Source organism: Cololabis saira, chromosome 6, assembly GCF_033807715.1.
Source record: "Cololabis saira isolate AMF1-May2022 chromosome 6, fColSai1.1, whole genome shotgun sequence".
NCBI classification, from domain to species: Eukaryota; Metazoa; Chordata; class Actinopteri; order Beloniformes; family Belonidae; genus Cololabis; species Cololabis saira.
This window is the reverse complement of record NC_084592.1, coordinates 35,776,769-35,804,561: the sequence shown is the minus strand read 5'-3', so window position 1 is coordinate 35,804,561 and position 27,793 is coordinate 35,776,769. Positions and strand designations below refer to the sequence as shown.

General features: G+C 43.9%; 1 protein-coding gene across 1 annotated transcript; it reads left to right on the top strand.

Moving 5' to 3' along the window:
- The first annotated feature begins 15,669 nt into the window (after window positions 1–15,669).
- Window positions 15,670–27,572, top strand: inhbb (inhibin subunit beta B). Its single transcript, XM_061724072.1, has 2 exons — window positions 15,670–16,665; window positions 26,150–27,572. Exons 1-2 carry the CDS (start codon window positions 16,290–16,292, stop codon window positions 26,968–26,970), a joined length of 1,197 nt encoding a protein of 398 aa, XP_061580056.1. The 5' UTR covers window positions 15,670–16,289; the 3' UTR covers window positions 26,971–27,572.
- Window positions 27,573–27,793: the final 221 nt, after the last annotated feature.

Sequence of the window (27,793 nt, the reverse complement as noted above, 5' to 3'; positions counted from 1 at the left end):
CCTCACCAACCAAATACTGTGCGTTATCATTTTTTATTTTTTATTTTTTGTCTATTGGCTGACATGCATTTTTACACCAAAAGGAAAGGAGGTCTCAAGATTTGGTTTTTGCTTTTGCTTGCAAGAGCTAATGAGAATGGCAGGTTTTTTCCCATTATTTTCTGCACCAAATGTGCATCAAATGTGATGACAATATTCAGAAAAAAGTGCAGTGTACACTGTTGATCATAACTCTGGTTTTGCTTGGCCTGCATTTAGTGAGACTGTCTCGCTGCTACGTCATCATAATTCGGTCCTGAGTTTGTTGTGCCACTTCAGAGATGTAAGAAAACACACATAGTTTTCTTTATTAAATCACAATATGTTTGTTTTAACAGTGTTATTATTACTTTCAATACATTAGGTGAATGTAATATACTGGGTTGGAGTCAATAAGCAGGCCAGGTGATGAAGTGAACAGTGGCTTTACTTCATGCTTACGAAAACAGACTAGCAGCTTTCCGTACCGGTAGTGGTGGACAGTAACGGAGTAAATTTACTTGAGTACTGTACTTAAGTACACATCTAGAGGATTTGTACTTTACTTGAGTATTAGATTTCTTTGGTACGTATTACTCTTACTTGAATACATTTCCAAGACAAATATTTTTACTTTTACTCGAGTAAATTTCTAGGAAGGCTGAAAAGTACTCGTAACTTTCAGGTCTGCTCTTTTTTCTTCTTCCCTAAAATCCTATTGGACACAAGCTGTTTTTGTCAAAGGAGGAGACCTATCACAGTGCACGCTCTCCACTGGGATGTACGTAAAGCGGAAATATGTCAAGCCTCTGAATGGCTGAATGGGGACACAGTTTGTTGTGCTCTATATTGCTATATTGTACTGGTACATGTCCTTCCTGTAAAGTTAAGTGACTTCAACATTGAGTTATTGAAAGCAGAGATGTAGTTTTTTGTAAAGCAGTGGTCTTTGAGGGGGATCCAGACTTAGTTGGATGGTGCAGGTTCATTTGGTTTCAGTTCATGATTGTTAATAAACTCTGCATCATCTGCTGTCCTCTTATGATCCCATTCATTTGATTTGTTTTTGGTGTTTCTGCAGGTTTTATATAACATTGTGGTTCTAAAAGCAGCACATCAGTGCAGCTGGTTTCAAAGAGTTAATTCTCAGAAACAAGAGTTAAAAGATCCTTAAATTAATTTAGAAAAAATATAGTAATTTACTGATGTGGAAAATAAGAAATTTACTCTTACTCTTACTCTTACTTTTACTTAAAGTAAATTTAAAAGCATTTACTTTTGGATACTTAAGTACCTTTAAAAGCAAGTACTTTTCTACTCTTACTCTAGTAATATTTTGACTGAGTTACTTTTACTTGTAACGGAGTAAATTTTGACCAGTAGTATTTGTACTCTTACTCAAGTACTGGGGTCGAGTACTCTGTCCACCTCTGCGTACCGGTTGCGCACCACATACATAAATCGTTGGCCAACCAAAAGGTAACCACATAAGCACATTACCTAACATTCACCAGGAGATGGCAACAAAAACAACATAGATCACTCTATTACATTCCTCCCCTTTTAGAACTGTAGCCGTTCTTCCAAAGAAAAACCCCCACAATCAAAAAAATCCACTTAAGTAATAATTTTTCCATAGTACTGAACTCTTAACCCTTAATTGTAACAGGAACATAAAGTATCATACAAACAGTATTTATACATTTTTCAACCAGATAAATATACTGTCTTCAGAGATTCAGTCTTTGTGGTGGTACTCGAAACCTTTCTGGGTACCTGCGGTCCACCAGCGGGGTTCTGGTTCTGGGTGATCTGGGTGCTGATGATGGCAACTCAGCAGTCCCTGAATCTGGTTCAGTGATGACAGTGGGTGGTGTCTTGCTCACTGATGGTGTAGGTAATGAAACTGGAACAGCACTGTCCATTTGTACTGATGGCACATTTTCTGGAACTGGTGGAGACAAGAACACTGGCAGTCTCTCCTGGTTTCCTCGCCATGGTAACATGTGATCCACATGCAGTGTGCGCCGTCTCTGTCCCTCTTGACAGTTCCCAGTCTTTTCAGTACTTTCGTCGTCATTTTTCCACTCCCCTGAAATCTCGAACTGCCTCTTCCTACAGGAAAAAATGAACAGGGGGGCCCTTTTGTCATGATCAGGGGTCGGCAACCCAAAATGTTGAAAGAGCCATATTCGACCAAAAACACAAAAAACGAATATGTCTGGATCCGCAAAAAATGAAAGGTCTAAAGGTATAAACCTTAGAATGAAGACAAATGGTGAAAGGAGAAATGTCGAAATGTGGAGAAAAAAGTCAATATTTAGAGAAAAAAAGTCAAAATGTTGAGATTAATGTTGAAGTACAATCTCGAGAAAAAAGTTCAAATGTTGAGAAAAAAGTCGAAATGTCGAGAAAAAAGCCGAAATGTCGAGATTAAAAAGGAAAGGAAAAAGGAAGAAAAAAAAGAGGAAAAAAAGGAAAAAAATAAGAAAAAAAAACAAGAAAAGAAAGAAAAAAAAGGAAAAAAAGAGAAAAAAGAGAAAATAAAGACAAAGAAAGAGAAAAAAAAGGAAGAAAAAAAGAAGAAAAAAGGGAAAAAAAGAAGAAAAAAGCAAAAAAAACAAGAAAAGAAAGAAAAAAAGGAAAAAAAGAAAAAAAAAAAGAGAAAAGAAAGAGAAAAAAAAGAGAAAAAAGGAAGAAAAAAAGAAGAAAAAGGGGAAAAAAATGAAAAAAAGGTGAAAAATTTTTGAAAAAGCTCCAGGAGCCCCTAGGGCAGCGCTAAAGAGCCGCATGCGGCTCTAGAGCCGCGGGTTGCTGACCCCTGGTCATGATGATGCTTCTGAGCTGCTTGTTTTCCTTCGATCCGTCTGCCAAGCTCCAGCTGGAGTAAACTGAAACTTGTTCTTAACTGCCGTTTCAGGAATAACTCAGCTGGAGTACGTCCCGTCACTGTGTGGGGTGTGCTGTGGTACATGAGAAGGAAATTTGCAAGTCTGTGACTGAGTGGCAAGGAAGCTTTGCCCTCTGCGTCCAGCACATTCTTCCTCAGAGCACGTTTTAGGATTTGTACTGATCTCTCTGCTGCTCCATTTGATGCTGGGTGGTAGGCAGGTACAGCAGTGTGTTTGACTCCATTACTCTCCAGAAACTGAATAAACTCATTTGACACTAGCTGCGGGCCATTGTCTGATACTAGCTCTTCGGGCAGGTAATACGAATCAAACGGACCACGCAGCACTTCAATGGTGTTGTAAGAAGTGATGGAGGAAATGGGGAACACCTCTAACCATTTTGAATGGCTATCTATGACAACCAAAAAATACTGTTTATCTTTCTCTGCAAAATCAATGTGAACTCTTTGCCACACGCTTTCTGGCCACTACCAAGGATGTAACTGCGCTACCACTGGCATTTTATTGGACTGCTTGGCAGACTGAGCACACCCTGGCCACCAGAGGTAACTGCGGGAAAGAACCTTCATGCGGCAGATACCTGGATGTTCATGATGGAGATCCTCCATGGAGATGGAGATGGAGATCCTCTGTCAATAAACTGGGGGTATGATGACTCGTTGCCCCCCAGAGAATGCAGCCTTGATCAGCAGATAACTCCTGTCTGCGTACAAAGTATCCTTCGATCCTCTCTGGCTCAGTGAGTGTCCTTGATGCAAATGCCACCGGTCGTTCCTCTCCATTTTCTGTTACATGAGAAATTACAGCTCCACCTCCATAAGGTGATGCATCACATGCAATTTGCAGTGGCAGCGGGTGTTGTAGTGTACTAACACCATGTTCTGCTGCAGTATTTTCTTTGCATCTTCAAATGCTTTTGCACATTCAGCAGTCCAAACCCACTTTGAGTCCCTTTTAATCAGGTTACGCAGAGCCTGATGCACGGTGGAGAGGTTTTGCAGGAACCGGCTGTAATAGTTCTGAAGGCCTAAAGCCGGGAATACACTGTGCGATATTTTGAATCGTATGAGACTGCCCCATCTCACACTGCACGACTAGATCGCGGAGTTCAAAAGTTCAGAACCCACGATTTATGTTCTCACACTGTACGAGCCAATGCTCGGATGCGACCCGTCTGCTCACACTATACGTTCATAATCCTCCCGTCGGACCTCTGTGTACTGGAACTCGAGGCTGGTTTTGGGGTGGGCTGTTCCCACCCAAACGTGCGTCCTGGCTGCCTACCTGATCAAAGGTTATGGGGATCCTTTAGTTTTTTATAATTTAAATTTTTTATATATTAAAACAATCCCAAAATATCTGTACCGTTTCTGATTGGGTGGGCACTGCGCATCATTTTTAGACACAACAAAGAACGCAAACCGCAAAAGTTGTGTCTCGGCGGAGGGACCGGCGTCCCAGCAAAGTGAGAAGAGAAAAAAGAGGTTTTCCCAACAACAGACAGCGCACACACTGAAGGCTGATTTATGGTTCCGCGTTAAATCGACGCAGAGCACTGTACGGGCTGGCGCACCGTACAGTGCGCGTCGCCGCGTACCCTACGGCGTAGTCTCTGCGTCGATTTAACGCGGACCATTATTTAAGCATAATTAGGCTTAACTAGTGTGTGCGTATGTGACAGACGCGCATGGGACGATTGTGAAATACGGAATAAACGGTTTTATATGAATTCTAATTCCCAATTACGTAACAATTCCGTATTTCAAGGGACGGGTGGCAGCCCACCCGTCCAGCGGCTGCATCTGCAGCAGCAGCTGAGAGTCCTGACTGATGCTGAGCTTCACAGGGACACGATCAGCGCTATTTTATTATAAGTCTAATATATGTTGTGATATGTGATGACATTATTAAGCTGTTAAACACACACATTCTAGATTTATATGTTTATATGGTGGAATTGTTTGTAATAAAGCAGCCCCTTACTGTACATGGATGAATCCTGAGCTCCTGTTATTTTTATATTTAAATCCGAGATAAGTCCACAACCCCACTTGATCTGATTGTGTACAGTCATGTCTGACTATAGATTTCACCCTTAATATCATTCAGTATCACACAGGCTTGAATGACATTGAGAGAGAGAGAAACAGAGAGATGGGGAATGAGGAGTTTGCGCGCAGTTTAATACACGCTTCCAAAAGACGGTATTTTGCTCCACTATTTTTGCGTGTGGCAAATAGCCCTGGCCTTTATGAATTAGGCGCTTTTTGCAATGAGGCTTATTTGCATAGAAAGGGGGCAATTTTGCGCCGAATGTATGAATATTACCTAATTTGCATGCATGCAAATGGCACAGGCGCAGACTGCCACTATTTGCTTGGCAGCGCAGTTTGTGGAGCAATTCCCCCTTTGCGGGTGCTTTGTGAATTAGACGCTCTCTTTTTGTCTCATTTGCACCGGTTTAGCGGCCGCAAAAGCTGCGCAATCCTTTTGTGGATTTGGCCCTTAAACTACAAATAATAGTTTTTGACGTGACATCAGAGATTGCGCATGATCTCTGCAAAAGGATGAGGCAAATCGGGTCGCAGCACTGCTTCAACTGTGCGGTACCTCACGAGAATTTCAAACATGCTGGATTTTCTTGCGACCTCACGATTTGTGATCGGGAGCTCGTCGTGAGGTGTTAATCTCTCGTCGTTACCCCACGTACACTGCACGAGGCACGAGCAACGATTGGGTAGAAATCGGGCCCGATCAAAAAAAAGTCGCACGACTGGAAAATCGGCTCAAAACGAGCTGATAATCGCACAGTGTATGCCCGGCTTACGAAAGACTTCAGTTCTGTGACATTTTTGGGCTCAGGTGCTTTTTTTATGGCAATCACCTTTTCTTTTGTGGGATGTAAACCATCTTTATCAATGCAATGTCCCAGATACTCAACACTGCTCTGGATAAACTGACATCTTGACAGCTTCACCCTGATGCCATGCTTCTCCAAATGTGTGAGAACATTATCTGATTCTTTGATTCTTTGGGTTCTTTGGCATTTTGAACCTGTGACGTAGCTTCCACGATGTCACCAGTGTGTTTGGCCTGCCGTCAGCTGCTGTCAGTCCTGTTGTATCTGTCTGTGTTAGTCCTGGTTTTTACACTTGTTACCAGCAAAGTTAAATGTCTTAGGACCTATGATCGACAGTCACTCCTCAGCATCCGTGTGTCTTACAAAGACCTGGCGTATCGTGATCATGATGGAAAGTACTTTCCTCCCCCTTCTATCCACTTCTATCAGATATACCTGCATGTATACGCCACGCTCCTGTCCATCGGCACCCGGGGCCGTGCAAACGCCGGGGTAAGCGCAGCGGTCTGCTGGTGAGGGTGAAGTTCCTTCTATCACCTACTCCAGGATCAAGACATCGGATTCTGGCATCAGTTTTTCCAACGGACTGCAGTCATTGTGTCCTGGCGCTACCTGGAACCTGCTTACACCTGGCTGAGGCCAATCAGCGTTCCTCCGGAGGAGGTCCACACCCAACACGCTCGCTCACCACGTCTCCGCAGAGGTGGGGTAAACCTGCATAATCTTCGGCCAGTCGGCCAGGCACCCCAGAAGGAGAGTGAGGCGGCTTCTATCAGGATTGCACTTGTTAATGCTCGTTTGCTTGGGAATAAGACATTTATTCTGAATGACTTCTTCAAAACAGACAACTTGGATCTGCTGTGCCTCACTGAAACCTGGCTATGTGTTGGTGAATTGAGCCCTTTTGCAGAACTTTTATTCCCTGATTGCTCCTATTTAAACTCCCTGAGGACAACTGGACGTGGGGGAGGCTTGTGCTGTAATATACCGCCCCCCCGAAATATAATAAGGACTTCATTCAGGACTTTTCTCACTTTCTGTCACGGATCATGACTAAATAGAGTATGATCATGTTTTAATGGTTGGACATTTCAACATTCATGTTTGCTGCCCCTCCAAACCTCTTTCAAACGATTTTATTAACCTCATAGGGCCGATTTACTAAAGGTTTGCGTGCGTAAAAACCTGTGCAAACTTGACAGCACCCGCAAACCAATGTGCGAGCTGATCTACTAACGGCGTGCAAAGAGGACTGCGTCTCTGAAATGCGCAGAATAGCGCACGCAATCCATTTAATACTTTTGCCCTGATGAATAATCAATATGGGGCGTAACCGCCAGAAAGCGCTAAATACTGGGAGGGGAAAATGCAAATATGTTCATTTACACACGCAATGAGATTTACCAAGCCTGAAAGTTATTGCGCGTATTGTGATTTCGTCTGTATTTAATACGTTCGAAAGGAAGGTGCTAATCTGCTGCTGCTGTTATTGTGGCAAGGAGGCGACATCCAAAATCAAAGAATACGCAGAGAGAGAGTCTTTATTCTGCTGCATGCTATTTTAAAAATGGTTGCAGAGGTTTTATTAAAGGCCACTTTTTCTTTAGTTCTCCGCCTTCTTGCCACCTTCTCTTATTGTGCCCCACTCCACTCGCCCACAAGCAAGCCAAGCCTTTGTGCCAAAACTTTGTATTTTATTGATTATTTATCTTATTGAACGTGAAATCATCCTTCGTAAATTACATTTAATTAAAACCCGTGCTTATTAATCACAAAACACAGGTTAAACATCATGACCAAATCCGCTCCGACCCGCTGTGTCAGTATCAGCGCAGACAGACTGCAGCTTCACCTGAATTATGGTTCTGCGTTAAATCGACAGCGTAGGGTCGCGGTGCGGTGTGCGTCGCCGCGTAACCTACGCCGTCGGTTCTGCGTTGGTGTAACGCGGAACCATAAATACGCCTTTAGTGTGCGCTCTGTGCGCTGTTCTGAACACGTCTCTTCTCTTCTTTCGGCCATATGATGGTCCCGTCTGTCACACATTTACTGTCAGTGTTTGCTATATAATATATAATATTTGCAATATACTGTGGACATCTGAATAAAAACTTAACTCATAAATAGATGAATCAAAGCGCTCTCCAGCTCTGTCTCTGATTGTCTTTTTCTCCTCAGATCATGCCGAGCACCGCCGGGTCACGTAAACCCGACCAATTAAATATTAAAATCAAATTCAGTCCTGTGGCCCATTTTTCGATTTCGTATTTTTGATCTGTGCCTAAAATTGAAATATGAAAAACCAGCCGTTTTTCCGTTTTTTGTGTTATAATAAAAAACTAATAACAACATAACCAGTCACTTTTTCATGTTTTGGTTTTTGATTGGCAATTGAAAATGGAAAGAACGAATGATACACGGATTCATCCAGACTCTCCATGGCGCAAAGTTTGCGCTCGCAAACCGTAACGCGCAACACCTCATTTAAATACTGCAGTTTGCACCTGTTATCAATTGCGCAAGCAATCTTAGTTGATCACCTGCAAACCACACAACAACAGCACGCGCAAACTTTTTCAGTGCACACGCAATTTAGTACTCTTTATTTAGGATCTTAGTAAATTGGGCCCATAGTCTTTTAATCTTGTTCAACATGTGTCTGGCTGTTAGATTAAAGGTGACATATTATCGCATTTAATGTATATTTTAAACAGGCCTTGATGTCTTAAAAACAATCAGAAACTTGTTTTTTCTACATAAATCAGAAATTCAGCTTCTGGGCCATGTCTTTATTTTTACCGCTTCTAACCTCCTTCTCTATGAGGGATTCTGAGGGGAGGGGAGGCTATGATGATGAGGCTCTGTGCTGATTGGCTGCCTGAATGGCTTGTAGCAGGGGAGGACACAAAGCCTTGCTCCGGGCAGAAGAACTGGCTCCGTACACTATTAAAGCGTGTCCCATGCGATGCAAGCGAGCGCCAGTGACAAAATCAATTCCATTGCTTTATTTTCTATTGGACTGTCCTAACTGGCCGCGAGTTTAACGGTTTCAGTGTGGACAGAGAGCGTCCGATGTCACGCAGCTCGACGCAATAGTCGGACGCTCGCATGCAGTTATGACACGTTGTAAACGACTCCCTGGAATCTTAAAGCCTGAATTACGGTTCTGCGTTAAATCGACGCGTACCCTACGCCGTAGGCTCTGTGTTGGTGTAACGCAGAACCAAAAATCAGCCTTTAGTTCCCTGAAGAGGGAAGGGGTCACCCCGTCTTCACACAGGAAGATTTAATTGAATTCTAAACAGGTACACCACAGTTCTTTACTCCGATTCCTCATCATTTCATTTCTTATGTTACAAGACAAATGAATCATGTTAACTGTAAAGAAATCACAACACTCAATGTTCACAAATGGCAACTTTAGTGTTAAAAAAAATAAAATAACATTTATGCACTATTGCTGGCTCAAGGAAGGACCGTGCGTCTTCTGAAGGTGTCGTACATAAACAACTTCAGGTGCATTGCTTGGAATATCTGAAACCATAAACAGAAAAAAATGTATTATTAATAGAGCTCCGGTGTTAGCTAAGCTAAATACTAACGCATGCAAAGATCATACTTGTAGACAAATATAAATAACCTAAAAGATTTCCGTCACTTACCGCTGCCTTGTGTGCAGTTGCCGGGTCCATACTGTTGGAACTGATCCTTTTATGAGGGTAAATGTCGATGCAAAACCTAATTTTTACTGTCCCTCGTTGTTGAAACAGCCACACGATACACCGCTTCGGAACAATGGCGGAAGCTCCGGCCGGCGGAGTTAGTTGTGGGCGTGGTTTCATGCAGCGGAGGCCGACCGAGGCGTGGTTTGCATTTTGGTTATGTAACGAAAATGCGCAAATCTGAACGGCTCGTAGAAGTCACATGACAATGGATGGCTCATCCGGGCGGCTGTACAGACCCTGCAGAAATTGGTTGCTTTCCTCCTTCTCTGTGTTGGCAGGCTGAGGGGAGACCACTTTATATATGTTAAAGCAAGAAAAAACGTGTTTTTCATAATAGTTTTAGGTAAGTGCTATCCTGTGGATTACCTGTGCAAAACCTAAAGGTCCATGACGCTGTTTTTTCTGATCACATGCTGTCACACATGTTATTTGAAATCCCTTCTGACGGTCATACCGCTAACCGTTGCGCTCCGGCGCGCAGGTGCCATATTATAAACCCAACTACTGCTACTCGTTTCTCTGCTGCATTTAAAAGTGCTGCAGAGGCTCAAATTCTTGTTCATTTTGATACTGAGCGACTAACCTCTGCTTTTTATTCTACCTGCGAAAACATCCTGGACAGAATTGCACCTTTTAAAACACTGCGCCCTAAAACAAAAAAAGAGCCATGGCTAACTGACACTTCTCGCTCAGTCATGCGAGAGTGTATGAGGGCGTAACGCAGGTGGAAAAAAGATAATTTTAATGTATCTTTTGACATTGTAAAGGAAACATGGCTCAGATATTAAAAAAAACTGTTAAATCTGAAAAAAATAAATATTTTTCTGATACTGTCTGATATTGCAATTGTAACGAACCCCGTGTTCTTTTCAACACTATTAACACTGCTCTCAATATCCACCAGCCTGTTGAGTTGGACACCTCCTCAGTTAGTGGTGAAAGATTCATGCAGTACTTTACATCCCAAATTACCAGCATCAGAGCTGTGATAACCCCTCCCTCTATTGACCCCTCGATCTCTGTCACTTGTCCTGTCACTTTTAGTCAGTTTGAGCCAATATCTCTCTCCGCTTTAAGCAAATCCGTTCCTTCACTTCTCATTAAACAGACAATTGAGACTACAGGTCCCAGCATTTTATCAATTATAAACAATAGCCTTGCCTCTGGTGTCATGCCTAAGAAGTTTAAGCATGCTGTTGTTTAGCCATTGATAAAAAAAAAAAAAAAACAATTTAGACACTTCAGTACTGTCCAACTACAGACCTATTTCAAAACTTCCATTTTTATCCAAGATTCTGGAGAAACTTGTATTGCAAAAACTACAGTCTTTTTTAGATACACATCGTATCCTGGAACCTCTCCAATCTGGTTTTAAAGCCTTCCACAGCACTGAATCAGTGCTACTTAAGGTTTTTAATGATTTGTTGTCAATCACTGACTGGAGATTCTGCCATCCTGATCCTCCTTGATCTCACAGCTGCATTTGACACTGTAGATCACGGAATCTTAATCTCACGTCTGGAACACTGTGCTGGCATCAGAGGCTCTGGAACAGTTTAGATCCTGCCTAACAGACAGAAGTTCTTCTGTCTGCCTGGAGGGATTGGTATCCCCCTCTGCTCCTCTCCCTTTTGTGTTCCTCAAGGGTCTATTCTGGAGCCCATACTCTTTTCCCTGTACATGCTCCCCCTGGGATCCATTCTTAGAAAATATAACATCTCTTTTCACTGCTATGCTGATGACACACAAATCACCCCCCCCCCTCAAATCTGGCCTTCGGCAGGAGGGTCCCCCCTTATGAACCTGGTCCTGCTCAAGGTTTCTTCCCTTCCACTAGGGGAGTTTTTACCTGCCATTGTTTATGTAATAATTGCTCGGGGGTCATGTTCTGGGTCTCTGGAAAGCGTCTAGAGACAACTCTGTTGTATTAGACGCTATACAAATAAAATTGAATTGAATTGAATGTGTTGTGAATCAGTTCTGCTTACTTGAATACATTTAGTCTAAAATCATGCCAATCATGAATAGAAGACCAACAAGCACTGTTATGAAGTCCGGATTGGCGTCACCGGGGCCCCATACTGGAGCCAGCCCTGGGGCTGGGGCTCGGAAAAAATAAAAGCCTGTTGGCTGGATCTTTGAACGTGGGACCTGGCAGGGCTCAGCCCAAATTGGCGATGTTGGCCCGCCTTCCAGTATGTTCACCACCGACAGGAAGGGCCATGAGGGGCAGATGCAATCTGGTTTGGGTAGCAATCGTGGCAGGGTGCCCCTATTTTTAAAAAGGGAGACCAGAGAATGTGCTTAAATATGGTAACACACTTCTCGGCCAATCTACGCCAGGGTACTGGAGAGGAGAATTTGGCTGATCGTCAAGCGTCGGATTCAGGAGGAACAATGTGGTTTTCGTCTTAGTCGTAGAACACTGGACCAGCTCTATACCCTCCACAGGGTGCTTGAGGGTTTATGAGAGTTTACCAAACCAACCCACGTGTTTTGTGGATCTGGAGAAGGCATTTGACCATGTCCCTCGTGGTATTCTGTAGGGGATGCTCCGCAAGTGTGGGGTCCAGCCAGGGCCCTCTGCTAGGGGCTGTTCGTACTTTGTACGACTCGAGCAGGAGCTTGGTTCGCATTGCAGTAAGTCAGACCTGTTCCCAGTCCATGTTAGACTCTGGCAAGGCTACCATTCATCACCGGTTCTATTCATAATCTTTATGGACAGGATTTATAGGGGTCTTTGTTTGGGAGTTTGGGAACCACTGAATTTCCTCTCTGCTTTTTCCAGATGATGTTGTCCTGTTGGCTTCATCGGGCCAGGACCTTCAGCATGTGCTGCAGCGGTTTGCAAATGAGTGCAAAGCGGCTGGGATTAGAATCAGCACCTCCTAATCCAAGACCATGGTTCTCACCTCGAAAAGGGTGGAGTGTAACATTGACAGACGGATCGGTGCAGCGTCTGCAGTTATGCGGTCGGTGTACCGGACCGTTGTGGTGAAGAGGGAGCTGAGTCGAAAGGCGCAGCTCTCGATTTACCAGTCAATCTAGGCTCCCACCCTCACTTATGGTCATTAACTTTGGGTAATGACCGAATACAAGCAGCCGAGATGAGTTTCCTCCACAGGGTGGTTGGACGCTCCTTTAGAGAGGGTGAGAAGAGCCGCTGCTCCTTCACATTGAGAGGAGTCAGCTGAGGGGTTCCTCCCTAAGGAGGTGTTCCAGGCATGTCCCACCAGGAGGAGACCCCAGGGAAGACCCAGGACATGACTGTCTCTTGTCTGGCTTGGGGAGAGGGAAGTCTGGGCATCTCTGCTCAGATTGTTGCCCCCTCGACCCGGTCCTGGATAAGCAGATGAAAATGGATGGATAATCTAAAATGTTGATGGTATAAAATCAGACATTTGTAAACTGACTGGAAATGTTTGGCTCAAATCTGGCCCAGATCCAGCCCACATGTGCAGGACCCTTAGCCCTTATTAACCCTGAAGACTCACGGTACGGGACTGCGAGGACTCAGCCTCATACAGATAAGTTTAAGTTTTTCTTATTCACACACGCACAGAGAATGATGTTCATATCGTACATAGCTATAAGTTATCAATGTCTGAATCAGGTCTCTGGAAAGGGGGGATCCTGGATACATACAGTGTACTTACTGCATAATAACAACACAACAAAAACACATCTTTCATTCCACACAGCGCAGATTTTGTTACCTCTGATCAATCAGTTACAGATTCAACAAATGGTCTCAAGTAAATCAACAGAGCAATTTGGTCTTTAAGGATTTTTTAATGGTGGAGATGAATTTGAATGTTTTTAAGGCCCTGTCGATCTCGTTACAGATCTGTGGGCCCCTGCAAGCAATGGTTCGGTCTTCTTCTTGTGCCATAGATAAGATGTTTTTTTTTTTTTGGTTTTATCGGTGTGCTGTAGACCACTGACTGGAACGAGCTCAGTCAATCTATTATTTGTTATGTTACGTTTTGGTACACATTTAATTCTGTTACCCGAAGGAGACAAAAGTGATGGAATAGATGAGATGTGGGGGCAGAATACTCATGACAAAGCTCTTATTATCTTCTTTTGAAGGCTTTTATGTTTTTTAAGATAACTCGGGTACGTGTTGCACCATATAACATTCTAGTCATTATAATGTGAGAGTTTTGTACATAGTTTAGAGTGTGGATAAAGGCAGATGATATCTTAATTTAAAAAACAGGCCAATATGTTTCAACAGCATTGTTAGAGACGCTCTATGTGAACTTTGTAATATCCACAAGACACGGTCCAAACCGGACATGATCCAAACCAAACACGGGCCAAACCGGACATGGTTAGGATTTAACTTTGACTTTGATTTAACTTGAACCCAGATTTGTGTTTATCTAGGGTTTTATTTCGATAATTATGAGACCTGTCACAATCAGACAACTTTTAAGAAATGTAAGAATGTTTTTGCACACAAAAAATAAATCATAATAATTAAAGGAGGAACCAGCAGCAAGGGTGTAATGAGTTATTTCTACCGCTAGATGGAGACGTTTGTCTGGATAGATAGATAGATAGATAGATAGATAGATAGATAGATAGATAGATAGATAGATAGATAGATAGATAGATAGATAGATAGATAGATAGATAGATAGATAGATAGATAGATAGATAGATAGATAGATAGATAGATAGATAGATAGATAGATAGATAGATAGATAGATAGATAGATAGATAGATAGAATTGTATTAATCCCGAGGGTGGAAAAACTTGGTTAGTAACATATAACAACATAATAGTACAGCGCCTCAGGGAAAGTGTCACGTGTAGATTAAAATAAAAAAATAAAAAATAAATAAATATGATGTTGTGCAATTGGAAACAGTTCTGATATGGATCTGAGCGTTTGTTTGGAATGATGGAGTTTGTTTCGACGTCTGTACCAAACGACTCTCCTGCAGGCAGCGTTAAAGTTTATTGGGTTTTTATTCAACGTAAAATATTTTATCCAGCATCCAGAACCGTGGATGGATGAAATGATGCTGACTTACTCGTATTGAGTGGAAGTGAATGAATGAATGAATGAATGAATGAATGAATGAATGAATGAATGAATGAATGAATGAATGAATGAATGAATGAATGAATTTATTTCGAACATGTATATAAGAAATAAAAATAAACAGTAACATCTTCATATGCACATATAGGTTCAAAAAATGAGTAGGAAGAAGTATACACTATTTCCTAGTTCCTACTCCTCTATAACTATGAATTTACATTATTGCTATTATTATATATACACAATATCCATATAAATATAGTCTATATAAATACTACGTAAACATGCCTATTACTACATAATTATCCATATAAGTATATAGAAAATATAAATATTATATCAATATATAGAATTATATAAATATTACTGTATATAAATCTATATAAATATCCACCATATAAACTACATAAATATCCCTATATATCCCTATATATATATATATATATATATATATATATATATATATATATATATATATATGCTACAAACATAATAAATATATAACATATATTACATAATTATAACTATCCCTCTCAACATATAATATATACTACATAAATATCCACATAAATATCTAAACATATCTTAAGCAAGTATAATATACCATTTTTCCTATTTTATTTGTTTATCACACTCCTCGTTAACCCATTTCCTCTTCCATATACCTGTTTATAAATCATTTTTTGTATCTCTTTTTAAACAGATTTATGTTAGTACTTTGTTTCATTTCCTGCTCCAAACTGTTCCAGTTCGATATGCACATGCTTTTCATTGTTGTTCGTACTTTAAGTTTTCTAAAATGTAGTTCTGTTCTCCCCTTAGATTATAGCCCCTTTCTCTCTCTGTGAACATTCCTCTAATATTTTTTGGTAGTACATTATTCCTTGAAGTGAGTTTGTAAATGGCAGTGTAAGTGATGTTTGGAGCTTAGCGGGAGCTGTTTTACAGAGTCGTGTCTGCAGGCTACAGAAGTGTCTCCACAGCCAAACTTCAGCCCAACTTCAGCCCCGGAGGCTGAGGAGTGTGAGGAGTGTGACAGCCGCCTGCAGGGGAAACATTATGCAAACTGCACCTGAAGACGCAGGAGCGCCTCTCTAATCCGCCGGCCTGTTGGTGGAAATCCCCACGTGGTTTCCACTCCGTATAAAGACTTTGGGTGCGGAGTCTCCGTGGATCGCAAAGAGACAGAAAAGGGGTGTTGCAGCAGTAACGCAGTAACGCAGCTGAGCATCCAGAAACACACGGGCGCGTAAAAGACACGGACACACCGGGACTCGCAGCTCCACAAGTGCACTTTCTGCTGTTTTTTTCTTCTCTTACTGTGGGTCACACGGATGGAAAGTAGTCGCCAGGTGGTTTTCCTCGCTCATGTTGTGGCGTTTCTTTGTCTGATGCGGCAGATTTGAACTGAAAGTGGAATGACTGCTGCGCGTCAATGTGCGTGCGTGCGCCTCGAAATCCCAGAGATGAGCCTTCATTTTGCGCACAAGACAGCCGGATAAAAATAAAACGCTGAATTGATACAGGCTGGGGTGGAACTCAGAGTTTCTGGAGCACTTTTGTGCGTGTTGTGGGGGGATATTTCCGGGACGTCTGTGGATTTCTTTTGGAGCTCCAGTGGATTTTCTTCCGGAACTTGCACATTTTTTTTCTTACACACGCGTTTAACATCCTGAGCCCTTTTCTGTTCATTTCTCTGTAACTCGATTAAAAAAAATGAGTTTCTCCGGCTTGCATGTGGCCATTATTATGCTTGCATGCCTTGCCCTGCGCGTGCACGGCAGCGGGGGCTCGGACCCCTCTGCCCCGCATGCATGCGCCTCCTGCGGCCTCAGGACGGCGGAGCAGCCGGTGGTGGACATCGACTTCGTGGAGGCGGTGAAGAGGCACATCCTGGACCGGCTGCAGATGCGGGAGCGGCCCAACATCACCCACCCGATCCCCAAGGCGGCCATGGTGACGGCGCTGCGCAGGCTGCACGCGGGGAAGGTGCGGGAGGACGGCCGCGTGGAGATCCCCAGCGTGGACGGGCAGAACTTCAACAACGAGGTCCAGTCCGAGACCTCCGAGATCATCAGCTTCGCGGAGTCCGGTAAGACTCAGCTGTGGACGCGCGCCCGGCCCACGCACCACATTAGTTAGGGACTTTCTCCAATTAATTCAATTCAATTTTATTTTATTTTATTTGTATAGCGTCTAATACAACATAAGTTGTCTCTAGGCGCTTTCCAGAGACCCAGAACATGACCAACGAGAAATTATTACATAAACATAAGGCAAGGCAAGTTTATTTATATAGCACAATTCAACACAAGGTAATTCAAAGTGCTTTACATCAACATTAAAAGCGGCAAGACACAACCGTAAATAACAAATAAAATGAAATAAAATGATGAGAAAAGAAGGTAAAATAATAAAAAGCACAAGTTGCTGAAAACTAAGGGCAGTAGAGTACCGCAGCCAGGTACACATCTCATTCGCGGTTTTCAGAAAGTATTTAATTTAAATAACATAATAACATAAACAATGGCAGGTAAAAACTCCCATAGTGGGAGAAAAGCCTTAAGCCAAACAGTGGCAAGAAAAAACTCCCCTTTAGGAGGGAAGAAACCTTGAGCAGGACCAGGCTCATAAGGGGGGACCCTCCTGCTGAAGGTCGGAGTTCCCAAAGGTTTTTCGCAGAGATTTTTCATGACTGATTTCAAATTCCAAAACCTTCCTGGTCGATTTGCTTTGGAACAAAGAACCGGTCTTGAAGATTCTGGTACTGAGACCTTGTGGTCTTTGGATGTCTGAGAGTCGGCATCCCACTTCAGAACTACCTTAAAACAAGTATGATTACAGTTTCTTCTTGGACACTTATCGATCGTCCTGTTTCTGCTCCGAAAAAGCATGCTTCAGATTTGAATATGATCAATAACCAATAGCACCGATGTTCGGAAGAGACCGATGACACCAGGTTTGACGGCCTGATCACAGAAACATAAATTTAACCTAGTGTCTGAGGTTGTCCACTTATATTCAGTCCAAATCCTTCCAATTAAACTGATTGTTCAAGTTAATACCAGCTCAGGTTTCTTGATAAATTGGTGCAGAAAAACATTTCCTGGGGTTCACATACTTTTTCTTGCCACTTCACCACATGGAGCTAAAGCACCTGCTTGGTCTCAGCTGCCTAGACAACATCTGATCGCTGCTGGCTACTCTAATCTCCTCAACTTGGCTCAAGTGCCTCGAAAAACTTTCCAGAAACTTGTCAAAACCCTTGCTGGGATCGTGAGGACCAGATGTGTCCTGTAAACCACTTTCCAACTAATCTGGAGGAATATTTATGTTAATGTTTATTTGGAGGACACCTTCACGCTCAAACTGGAATTTGTTGGGTGATTTCTTGGGACGTTTCCACGTGACTCCATGAGCCCCTCATCATGGTGCTGCCACCTCCGTTTCTCACAGTTGAGATGATGTTCTGGGCCCTACAAGCTTACTCCTGCCCCCCCCTGAACAACAATGATGTAACACTTCAGTTACTGAAGCTCCTTGTCTCTGCACGCATCCACAAACTGTTCTTGCTGTTGGCTGTTTTACAGTGGTTTTGGAGCCCCCCATCCAAGGTGGGACCATCCAGGATGAACCTGACTTGTGAAGGTCATCTGTTCTTTTCCTGATGTCTTGGCTGGTTTATTATAATTATATACTTATAATATATAATTCCCATGATCCCATGTGTTCAGGCTAGGAATGGGCGATATTTTACCGGTCACGATATACCGTCAAAAAATTCCTCACGATAAGAATTTGTCATGTCGCGGTAAAAACGATAAATTCCCGTTGATGATGTTTTTGTGTAAAGCTGATTTTTGGAAGGAAGGAAGGAAGGAAGGAAGGAAGGAAGGAAGGAAGGAAGGAAGGAAGGAAGGAAGGAAGGAAGGAAGGAAGGAAGGAAGGAAGGAAGGAAGGAAGGAAGGAAGGAAGGAAGGAAGGAAGGAAGACAACAAGGAAAGAAGGAAGGAAGGGAGAAAGGAGGAAGGGAAGAAGGAAGGAGAGAGCAGGAGGAAAGAAGGAAGGAAGGGGAAAAAAGAAGGAAGGAAGGATGGAAGGAAGGAAGGAAGGAAGGAAGGAAAGGGGAGAAGGAAGGGAGAAAACAAGGAAAGGAGGAAGGAAGGGAGAAAAGAGGAAGGGAAGAAGGAAGGAAAGAGCAGGAGGAAAGGAGGAGGGAAGGGAAGAAAGAAAGAAAGAAAGAAAGAAAGAAAGAAAGAAAGAAAGAAAGAAAGAAAGAAAGAAAGAAAGAAAGATTCCCGTTGATGACGTTTTTGTGTAACAAACATGGCGGATCTGAGAGCGAGATAGATTCATAGTTAAAAAAGTGGAGTTGAATTGTTACTTTTTTATCATCATTTTTATCGTTATCGGGATAAATGCCAGAAATAATCGTGATACATTTTTTAGTCCATACCGCCCATCCCTATTTCAGGCCCTGGTGTTTGATGGTGCTAATCTCATTTTTGTCAAGGGTTCACTAAGTTTTTTGGTTTTAAGGTTTACCAGACTGTCAGCATGTGAGGTGGCCACCTGAAAGCCCACCTAAGCCAAACCCAGAGACAGACATCCTATTTTTGAGGCTCGGCTCACCAACTTGGAGACACGAAGGACGAGGCAGCAAGTGTTGGAAAGCAAATGTGAACTGACGGGACCGGCGTAGCCGTCACCTTCATCCTCTGGTCAAATCACCACGCCCGGTGCTAGCAAGCTGCTCAGGCTGATGGAAACCGTGGACGGGTGGAAGATAAAGTCCTTAAACCGCCTCCACGAATCATCTGGAGGGATGAAAACAAGACCTCCGAGTCCAGATTCAGACGCTCTGTACTCCCATCGATTAATCCCCAGTTTAAATACGAACACAGGCCTTCAACTTGACCCTTTCTTTAGTAAAGCTGTGTGTGTCACTGTCTGTTAGAAGTCCAGAGACGCCAGCTGTTGCTCTCTGAACGTATGCAAACACAGCTGAAGGCACCGGCCCACAGAACCCTGCACCCGTCACTTACGGTCCGTCACCTACGATCTGTCACTCGTGCTGAGAACTTCTGAGATGAAGCGTTCTTTAAGCAGAAGCTGAACACATTCATGTGAGAACAGCCTCTCCTCCGACCTTACCGATACTTTGGGTCAGGTTCTAGTGACTCGGGTTCTAGTTGATCTCTCTGATAGAAAAACGTTACGTGGGAGAAGTTGAGAAAATGTTGACTGTTCAGACGTCAGTGAGTCAAATATCGATGCGTTTCGTGTTTCAGTCACAAACTCTCAAACTGATTTTAAGCCTGTGATATTAGTCCCGTCGTCCCCAGACCGTCATCCGTCCACCGCCGTGCTCGACGGAGGGGCACGGAGGTTTCCATGAACCTTACCTCAGTGAGTCCGGTAGGCTCTGAGACGGAGTCTTGGGTGTGTCTTTGCTGATAGTCCGTCCCAATGTTTTCCACTTTCCCAGTGGAGAATGTTGAACTCCAGATGATTTCAAAACGGTTTTGGCCATTTTCTACGACGGAGTATTAGGGCCAAACTAAGACAAAAAAAATTGGAAATTACGAGAATAAAGTCATAATATAATGAGAATAAAGTCGTAAAATTACGAGAATAAAGTCGTAATGTTGCGAGAATAAAGTCGTAATAGAATAAAGTCGTAATATTACGAGAATAAAGTCGTAAAATTACGAGAATAAACTCGTAACATTACGAGAATAAAGTCGTAATGTTGCGAGAATAAAGTCGTAATATTATGAGAATATAATTTATGAGAACTCTAACAGGACGAGCTTCTTCTCCCTGTGTTAAAATGAGGAATATTGAGCATCTTGTGAAGTTATATTTATATATCTATAATATATTACGACTTTATTCTCGTAATATTATGACTTTATTCTCGTAATTTTACGACTTTATTCTCGTAATATTATGACTTTATTCTCGTAATTTTACGACTTTATTCTCATTACATTATGACTTTATTCTCGTAATTTCCTTTTTTTGTTTTTTTGTTTGGCCCTAATACTCCGTCGTAATTTTCAGACTGAAGTGCAGCAACAGTTGCTACTCGAAGTAAAGTGAGCAACATTTCAAGATAAAATTCACAATTAAACACAAAACGTAAAATATAAAAACTAAGCAAAAGCTTGAAAAGTTTTTAGCTGCTTTTTAAAAGAGATGACAGTCTAAAGATCTTAGACTGAGAGGGAGGGGGGTCCCAGAGGAAGGGGGGCTCCTAGAGGGAGGGCAATATGCTGCAAATGGAGCAGATATAACATAAACAATAAAGGCCCTAAAACAGACCCTTGTGGCACACCAAAGGTGAGTGATGCAGAAGAGGATGTGAATTCATCAGCAGCCACAGAAAACGATCTTCCAGATAGATCAGAGGAAAACCATTTCACAGCAGAACCTGATACTTGAAGTCCAATGTTGATTTATTTCCCTCTTGGCAGTGTTTTAACACACACCTTCATTTTCCAGACCAGCAAACTGCCGGAAAATCTACTTTTCTACAGGACTGGACACCAGCTGATGATCATTTCGTCAGTGATGCTATTAAATCCTCTGGAAGCAGTGAGGGGGTACTTAGGGTTGCCCCCATTATTTAATTTTTTTTCACTTTGGATCGATCATTCAGTAAGTAAAGGCACCGCTACTTCTTTTGGTACAATCACCCTCAATGGGCCGAAGGTCGTGCCGTCCAACGGGGACGATGTAAGCGCGCTCATGACAGGCGAACAAAAGCGGGGCAATTATTATAAGAGCGGTGTAGGTTCCTGCTGAACATGTCAATGTTCCTGAAAAAAACAGCAAAACAAAAGAAAATTGCTCAGAATAATGCATGAGACATCTGAGTCCCAGTGGGGTTGTTCTGGGGGGGTATGGGTGTTTTTGTGTTCATACTGCAGGGATGAAAAGAATGCTTTTGTCGTTCTTGAGGTTCGCTGGCCTCCTTCTTCTTCTTCTGCTTCTGTTTTTTTTTTTTAGCTCTATTCTTCCTCACACCTTTGAGCCTTTGTGTGGCATTGTACCATGGTGCTGGCGTGGGTCCCTGCTCCCCCGGACCCCCATCTGCCTCTTGGCCAGTTGGCTCTGGCCCCCCCATGATGGACGCTGCCAGGGGAGCTGCTGGAGGAGGAGGGGAGGAGGGGCGGTGTGTAATGGAGGTGGATAGGTGAGCGCGGGGTGAACGGCGGCATCGTCTTATCTCCGGTTGCACAGAGGTGGCGGCTCTGCCAAGCCGCCCCGGGCAGGTGATGGAGACGGTGCCGAGCTGATACGCTCCCATGAGTCCCCGCTGACGGATTTGGTGTCCCGTATCCAGGGTAGCGGAGCAGGGAGCTGGGAGGCAGGGAGGGGGCACGAGATAAGGGTCAGTGGAGAGTTCAGATCGGCGCTGCTCGACTGTTCACTTTAGCCGTTTGCACCCAGTGAACTCGTGACGTCGTTAAAGACTCCAATTAAGATTTCATCAGGAGATGTGATCACGGGCAAAGGCTGGTACCTCCTCTCTTTATCCTCAGGGTTTTATTGTGTAAAGAAATAATACAAGTCAGAGTATCCAACAAATACAACCTCCGATGAGCAGCAACGTCTAATCTTCATCTTTTATCACACCATGATTATTCAACAAAACCCTGAAAACAATGAGGGACAAAGAAATCATGTGGCCAATCCCAAGTACCCCCTTAGTGCTTCTACAGCATTTAGAAATCGCAGACAGGTGCTGCTCTAAACACCAGTCCTCTTCATCATCATCATCATCATCATCATCATCATCATCATTATCATCAGTGGCTGATCATCAGTCATCCTCATTAACAACAGTCCTCATCATTATCATCTATCCTCATCATCATCAGTCTTCCTCCTCCTCATCATTAATCTTCCTCATCATCATTAATCCTCATCATCATCATCATCCGTCCTCCTAATCATCAGTCTTCCTCTTCCTCATCATCAGTCCTCCTCCTCTTCTTCATTAACATCAGTCCTCCTCCTCATTATCATCATCATCGTCAGTCCTCATCATGAACATCAGTCTTCATCATCAGTTTTCCTCCTCCTCGTCATATATCCTCCTCCTCATAATCATTATCTATCCTCCTCATCATCAGTTCTCCTCATCATCAGTCCTCCTCATCATCATTCTTCCTCCTCTTCATCATTAATCTTCCTCATCATTAATCCTCATCATCATCCGTCCTCCTAATCATCAGTCTTCCTCTTCCTAATCATCAGTCTTCCTCTTCCTAATCATCAGTCTTCCTCTTCCTCATCATCAGTCTTCCTCTTCCTCATCATCAGTCTTCCTCTTCCTCATCATCAGTCCTCCTCTTCCTTATCATTAGTCCTCCCGTTCATCAGTCCTCATCAACATCATTCCCCCTTGTCATCATCATCATCATCATCATCATCAACATCATCATCATCATCATCATCATCATCATCATCAACATTCCTCCTCCTCATCATCATTATCATCTATCTTCCTCCTCATCAGTCCTCCACATCATCAGTCCTCCTCATCATCATTCCTCTTCATCATCTGTCTTCCTCCTCCTACTCATCAGTCCCTCATCATCATCATCATCAGTCCTCTTCCTCCTAATTTTCATCAGTCCTGATCAGGAAAGGCTGTGAATGACCCAGAAAAGAAAGTCAAGAAGTGAATCAGTGCTCTTTTGTATCTGCATCATCATTTCCTACTAGTCTTCCAAGTTTGCTTCTGATGTTTGTGTCTGTCGAGGCCTTTATTATCAACAGTAAGCAGACGTGCAGCAAAGCATCACGGGCTGGGACTTGAACCTGGACCGGCGGACCACGTCCTCTGTACGTGTCACATTTTTTTAAGGGTTGAAGCAGCTTAAAAGATTTGCAGCCAATCAGGAACCACTACTCCACCTTATTGCGGCTAAAGGTGGATGCTGGGGACTCATGGGGGTATTTCATATTGTATTCAGGTGTGTGTTAACATAATGCCAAGAGAGAAAAACATCAGCTGTAGTCACAGAGAATCTGGAAAGGATTACAGAACCATTTCTAAACTATCTGCAATGATGAATTTATAAAGGCAATCAGCAAATGAGACCAAAGAGGACTTCTGTGGTCTTAATGTCAAATATGTAATGTTTGCATTAACTGGAGTGGGCGGAGTTAACCTTTGTCAAGAAGGCATCTAGTTGAGCTCTGATACGATCAGGTTTGAGAGCGACTCTTCAGAAAAGCTGTGGGTCGTCACACTTCCCTTGTTCTAGTTCATGTCCCTGTGGCGGTTGAGGTTTACAGAACCAAAGCCGACATTTTCAGGGGCTGCACTACTTTTTCTCGCCTCTTGCACTTGTACACCAGCCTTGCCGGTTAGTTGCAGCTTCTCAAGTTTGTCTTCAGACCCATCTGTAACTCCCAGCGCGATTTAGGTGTCCAAAGGTCATATAAACAGGCCCCAGTGTGTTTACAACAGTCGCTGTGCGTTCGTCTCTTCTCTCCTCGAGGCTCGGCGCTGTCGAGGCACGTACGGACTCTTGGCGGCGAAGCAGGCAAAGTTCTCGTGGCCCGGGGACGTTTACAGCGCTCACAGCTGATTCCTTTATGTGGAGTGAGCGATGTGTGTGAGGAGCGCTGCAGCTGACGGGCTGCAGAGCTCCAGAGCCGGTCTGAACAGGCCTCTTCCATCACGGAAGGCTGTGGTTTACGGGAGGAACAGGCACCTTAAAGACAGGGCCCTTCTTTGGTGGCCACCTGTTGACACTGACACACACTAATCAGTGGGCAAACAAAGTCATTTAACTGCTTTCAAAGGCACTGCTCGAGCACATTGTAGCAGGTCTCCTGAAATAGAAACCTTTCAAGTTAGCTCGGGTAATTTGGAAGACATCATTAGGCTTCTGAGCAGAACCGGGAGAAGAAAGAACACACTGGGTCTCCTTCAGACAGCCGGGATCTCTTCATTGTGCTGCCGTAGAAAGTGGCCAGTGTCATGTAAATGCCGCTTATTTTCCCTCATCACGCTTTTCGCTGCAAAGCCACGCGTTTGAATGCGGCGCCACGGCGTGGCCGCCTCCCAGCGCCCCCCCAGGGGGCTTTCAGCTGTCACTCTCAGGGCGCTGCTGCTGGAAGGAAGTAGAAGGGGGCGGGTCACAGCTTCGGCCCGGACACGAACGGCGAACTCGGTGAACCCCCCGCGGGCTCCAGCCGTGCCCACCACCCTCCTGCTGTCCTCGCTCGTGTCCTTCCTCCCTTTCTCTCGGTGCTGTCATTTACAAAAGCCGGACCCGAGGCCAACTGGGTTCAGTCCCAGAACCGGCCCCGCCGCGGTTGGCCTATCAGGTGCTGCCGCGGAGATCAGCTGACGCGGTGATTGAGAGTTAGTGGACGAAACAAGGCGAGAACAAATCGTTGAGGACAAAGCGGTTGGTCTTGTGTGGGTTTGTGTGTCGCGGTGCAAATTCCCAGAGCAGCGCTGACGTTAACTTGCCGTTCTGACCAGAACATTGCTGATTCCAGTGATGAAGTTGCTGACTTCAGTGTCAGTTTCCTGGAAACACTCTTAAAGTTTCATCCTTGGGGCATGAGATAACTCTTCACCTTTCACATGCCAGCAGATAAAAGAAAATCCAACGCTTCCAAAACCCAGCAGTGGCCAAAAGTGGCATAACGATCCGTATATATGTATGTATATTAGGGCTGGGCGATATGGACCAAAAGTCATATCTCGATATTTTCTAGCTAAATGGCGATACTCGATATATATCTCGATATTTTTTATGTGCCTTAATTGGGGTTTCCCCCAAAGCATTATAGCATAGCATCTCTGTAAGCTTCATTTTTTTCTGAGGCAAACCCTATAAAAAAACTCAGTTTTAATACAAAGCCTTGTGCCAAATGTCACGCAGGTTCCTTTGTTAACAGAGGTCTGCACAATATCAAAATGTATAAAACAAATGAAATAAAAATAAACTGCCTGCGTATATAGAATAAAAATGCTTCTTGAATAAAATAAAACAAATATCCCTTTCCTGCATAACAATTAAATTAAAATACACTGTGCAATTAATACAATGTAGACAGTAACAGGCAGACTTTTCCACTGAGGTTGACAGTTGTGCAAATAACAAAACATTTGTGCAAATCTCAAATAAAACATTCAAGTCAATTTGTCACAAAATAAGCTATATCAAAATCATAAAAAAAAAAAATGTAAAAAAAAAAAAAAAAATCGATATAAACGATATTGTCTCGTACCATATCGTGTTTGAAAATATATCGATATATATTAAAATCTCGATATATCGCCCAGCCCTAATGTATATGGTTCATTACAGGACACGCCCCCTGTGATGCCATCTATGGGCACTTTGAAGCCTGTTTTTCCGCCAAACAAATTGTTTTTACCTGACTGTAAATGTGTTTGGACATTTGAACTTGGAGGTTACTGGAGATTGTTATTCTCGTGGTCATATGAGGAGCGTTTTGTTTGCGTTGACGGATTAACGAACCAGATGTAGCTCTAACTAACAATCAGACTTTTCTGTTTTTCTCTCCTACAGATGAACACACGTCTCCCAAATCCGGCCTGTTCTTCCTGATCTCCAACGAGGGACACCAGAGTCTGTTCGTGTCCCAGGCCAACCTCTGGCTATACTTCCGACTGCTTCCGGGCAATCTTGAGAAGGGCCTCCGGCGGAAGATCACTGTCAAGATCCACTACCAGGAGGCAGGGGCTCTCGGTGGTGCCGAGGGAATCCCCGGAGGCGGCGGAGGGGGGACGGGCCGCTGGGTGCTGGTGGAGAAGCGGGTGGACCTGAAACGCAGCGGTTGGCACACGTTCCCACTGTCGGAAGCGGTCCGGGCCGTGTTTGGGAAGGGCAACCGCAGACAGGACCTGGAGGTCCAGTGCGACGGCTGTGACGCTGCCGGCGTGGCCTCTGTGCTGGTTGAACCGGGCGACCCCTCCCATCGGCCCTTCCTAGTGGTGCGTACGCGACAGGTGGACGGGAAGCACCGCATCCGAAAGCGGGGTCTGGAGTGTGACGGCAACAGCGGCGGTTTGTGCTGTCGGCAGCAGTTCTACATAGACTTCCGCCTAATCGGTTGGAATGACTGGATCATTGCGCCGGCCGGTTACTACGGCAACTACTGCGAAGGCAGCTGCCCGGCCTACATGGCCGGGGTCCCGGGATCAGCCTCTTCCTTCCACACCGCGGTGGTGAACCAGTACCGCATGCGAGGGATGAGCCCGGGCTCGGTCAACTCCTGCTGCATCCCGACCAAACTCAGCACCATGTCCATGCTTTACTTCGACGACGAGTACAACATCGTCAAGAGGGACGTTCCCAACATGATCGTGGAGGAGTGCGGCTGCGCCTGAGCGCGCCCCGACCCCCCCCCTGGCGTCAAAACTCAGAACCGTCACAAAGGCCTTTTGTACAAACGAGACGTTGTTGTACGCCACACTTACAAGAACATCTGCATCTACTGAACGAGCACGCGGCTCCCGCCACGCCGGCAGGCACGCAATCACCGCGACCAGCCTAGTATCTGTGTGTGAGTGTGCGCTGGCGTGAGAGTGTGTATTTATCTACCTGAGTGGAACGCTCGCCGCCAGTTTCTGTCCGTCCTGAAGCCGACGGGTCAGCGACGAGTCAAGAAGGGAACCATTATCACCAAATGATACTTCTAGTTTGCCATATCTAGTCAAAAAACAATGGCTTACAGGCTTGCTCAAAAGTTAGAGCGTGTCTTTTAATCTTGTTTTGAGTGTAAAATCATAAATGTCACCTGATTCTAGAGGATCTTTGCCAAAAACTATCTCCCGAAACAAAACAACACGTAACTGTTTTTAACTATTTAAAAAGATTTCGCCAAATGAAAAAAACACCCTGCAACACTCTTCACACTTTCTGAGGGGTTTTCTGCCTAAATGCCGTGTTTGGATTAGGATGTCAGGCGCTGATTAATTGATTCATTGATCATAAAAGCAGGGAACGGTATCAGCAGTGGTCTTAGAAAGGTTATTGTTGGACATCAATGTGGGAAGGGTCTTAAAACCATTTCCAAACAGTTTGGAGTTACACATTTACACATTTACACATATTCACACGTGGATAACATTCAAGGCAGTCGCTGCATCTTCTGGACACAGGAGACCACAGTGGACGTGTTTTGGTCTTCATGTCCAGAATAATGACTGG

Excerpts from the sequence above, each read along its gene's own strand:
- inhbb (XM_061724072.1), top strand. The coding sequence starts at position 16,290 with ATGAGTTTCTCCGGCTTGCATGTGGCCATTATTATGCTTGCATGCCTT. Across the intron at positions 16,666-26,149 it reads CATCAGCTTCGCGGAGTCCG|ATGAACACACGTCTCCCAAA; the intron begins GTAAGACTCAGC and ends TCTCTCCTACAG.